Here is a 2,229-nt window from a genome sequence, read left to right on the forward strand (position 1 = left end):
GTAAATTCCCATCGGGTGTTGTCTTGCGAGAGCAGGTGAGAAACTCGATGATGTTCTTGAGTGCTCTGGATAAACAGCCTTTTGAGAGCTGCATCCGCGCCGATGAAAATGGTGCCGCAGTCGGAGTGTAAGGTGTGAGCAATGCCGCGTCTGGATGAGAAGCGTCGATAGGCGGCAATGAATCCCTCCGTTGAGTAGTCACTGACCGCCTCGAGGTGTACTGCTGAGGTTGAGAAGCAGACAAAAACGCAAATCCAGCCTTTACTCGTTTTGGCACCTCTTCCTTTCCATGTTTTTACGGTGAGCGGCCCTGCGTAGTCCACACCTGTATGAGTGAACGGTCGTGCCTGCGTAACTCGAGAGAGAGGTAGTTGGCCCATCAATTGATGAGCACGGATCCCCCTCTGCCGAGCACACGTAACACACCGCAGGATGTGAGACTTGACAGGAGCCCTCCCGCCGAGAATCCAGTATCGTTGTCGGATGTGTGACAGCGTGAGCTGCGTGCCTCCATGTAGAGTCCGTTGATGAGCGTGAGCGATGACCAATGACGACAGCTGAGAGTGACGAGGCAATATCACAGAATGTATCGCGTCGAATGAGAGAGCTGCGTGAGCGAGTCGTCCGCCGACGCGAATGACTCCTTGAGCGTCGATGTACGCAGTCAATCTGTTGAATGCGTGCGCCTTTGCCAATGGTGAGTCTGCCTGTAATGCCTTGAGCTCGTGCGAGAAGTACGTTGCTTGAGTTGCCTGAATCCAGAAGAGCCTCGCTGTCTCCAAGGTCTCTGGAGAGATGCGTCTGACAGGAAATGAGTCGTGGACTTTCCTCAACCGTGAGACGAATCTGAAACAGAGAGCTGTAATCCTCAATAGTTTAGTGAGGCTTGAGTACCTGTAGATGAGTTCCCATTGATATTCAGTCCTCGGCGTAACCGTCAATAGCGAAACGCCTGGGCGAGCTTCTATTGCACTCATCTCGTCAGAGAGTGCAGGTTGCGACGGCCATGAGTCTGATTTGTGTATCCATGGTGGTCCCGTCCACCAAAGTGCGTGGTTTTGAAGCTGAGCAGTCGTGAGGCCTCGTGATGCGCAGTCAGCCGGATTAGAAGTTCCAGGTATGTATCTCCAGTGAGCAGCTGGAGTGAGTTCTTGAATTTGAGCCACCCTGTTCCTGACGAAATCCTTCCAGCGTGATGCATGAGATCTGATCCACGAGAGTGTCACTAGAGAGTCCGTCCACATATGCGTTGCCGTAACGTCCATGTTCAAAGTGGCTGTGACGTATTGCATGAGCCGAGAGAGCAGAAGAGCAGCCGTGAGTTCAAGTCGCGGGATTGAGAGCCGCTTGAGAGGTGCTACCTTAGTTTTGGAGCATACAAGTGAGAACGTGGCGCCGTTTGAGTCGTGAACGGATATGTATATGACTGCAGCCATTGCCAATTGAGAAGCATCAGAGAATCCATGAAGTTCCACTTGCGAGTCGCTCCATGTTTTGAGCCACCGAGGTATTGAGAGTCTGGCCAGACTTGTGAGTTCTTCTCTGATGGAGAGCCACCGGGTTGAGAGCTGGGATGGCAGTGGATCATCCCATTGGAGCTTGTGCAGCCACAGCTCCTGCAAGAGAATTTTGGCCTTGATCACGACGGGTGATGCAAAGCCAAGTGGATCGAATATCTGAGCCACTTCAGATAATACGAGGCGTTTTGTGAGCCTGCCTTCCTTGCGTGAGCTTCTCGTTGAGAATGCAAATGTGTCTTCTTGAGGGAGCCATTTGAGTCCGAGTATCTTGGTTGCGCAATCGTCGAATGTGATTGGTAAGCCTTGGTCTTCGCTGTCGGTGACAGTCTTGAGTATGTCGAGATGAGTTGCATGCCATTTTGCTAGTGGGAAGCCGCCCGCCATGCAGAGGCCCTTTAGTTGACGTGCGACCTCCTGCAATTGTTGAATTGTATCTGCACCACCAAATATGTCATCGACATACCTGCCATGAGTGATGGATGGCACAGCCAGTGGATACTTATGTCCTTCGTCCTCTGCTAGTTGTAGTAGCGTCCGTACGGCCAAGAACGGCGCGGCCTTTGTCCCGTAGGTGACTGTTGTCAGATGATATGGCACTTCATTGAGTTGATCGTCCATCCAGAGTATCCGTTGCAACTCCCAGTCATCCTTGTGAATTTTGATCTGCCTGTACATCTTGGTGATGTCCGTAGCGAAAATGTGTCGATGG

The 2,229-nt window shown here is 51.8% G+C and overlaps 1 protein-coding gene across 1 annotated transcript; it reads right to left on the reverse strand.

Moving 5' to 3' along the window:
- Positions 1-44: 44 nt before the first annotated feature.
- On the reverse strand, positions 45-2,195 carry LOC105561598 (the record flags this gene model as incomplete). The annotated part of the gene is made up of 1 exon (XM_012011707.1): positions 45-2,195. A coding segment is annotated over exon 1 (2,151 nt), but the record flags the coding sequence as incomplete, so codon positions are not given.
- Positions 2,196-2,229: the final 34 nt, after the last annotated feature.

The sequence above is a fragment of the Vollenhovia emeryi genome, unplaced genomic scaffold (assembly GCF_000949405.1).
Source record: "Vollenhovia emeryi isolate VEMERY1.0 unplaced genomic scaffold, V.emery_V1.0 DF945265.1, whole genome shotgun sequence".
Lineage (NCBI taxonomy): Eukaryota > Metazoa > Arthropoda > Insecta > Hymenoptera > Formicidae > Vollenhovia > Vollenhovia emeryi.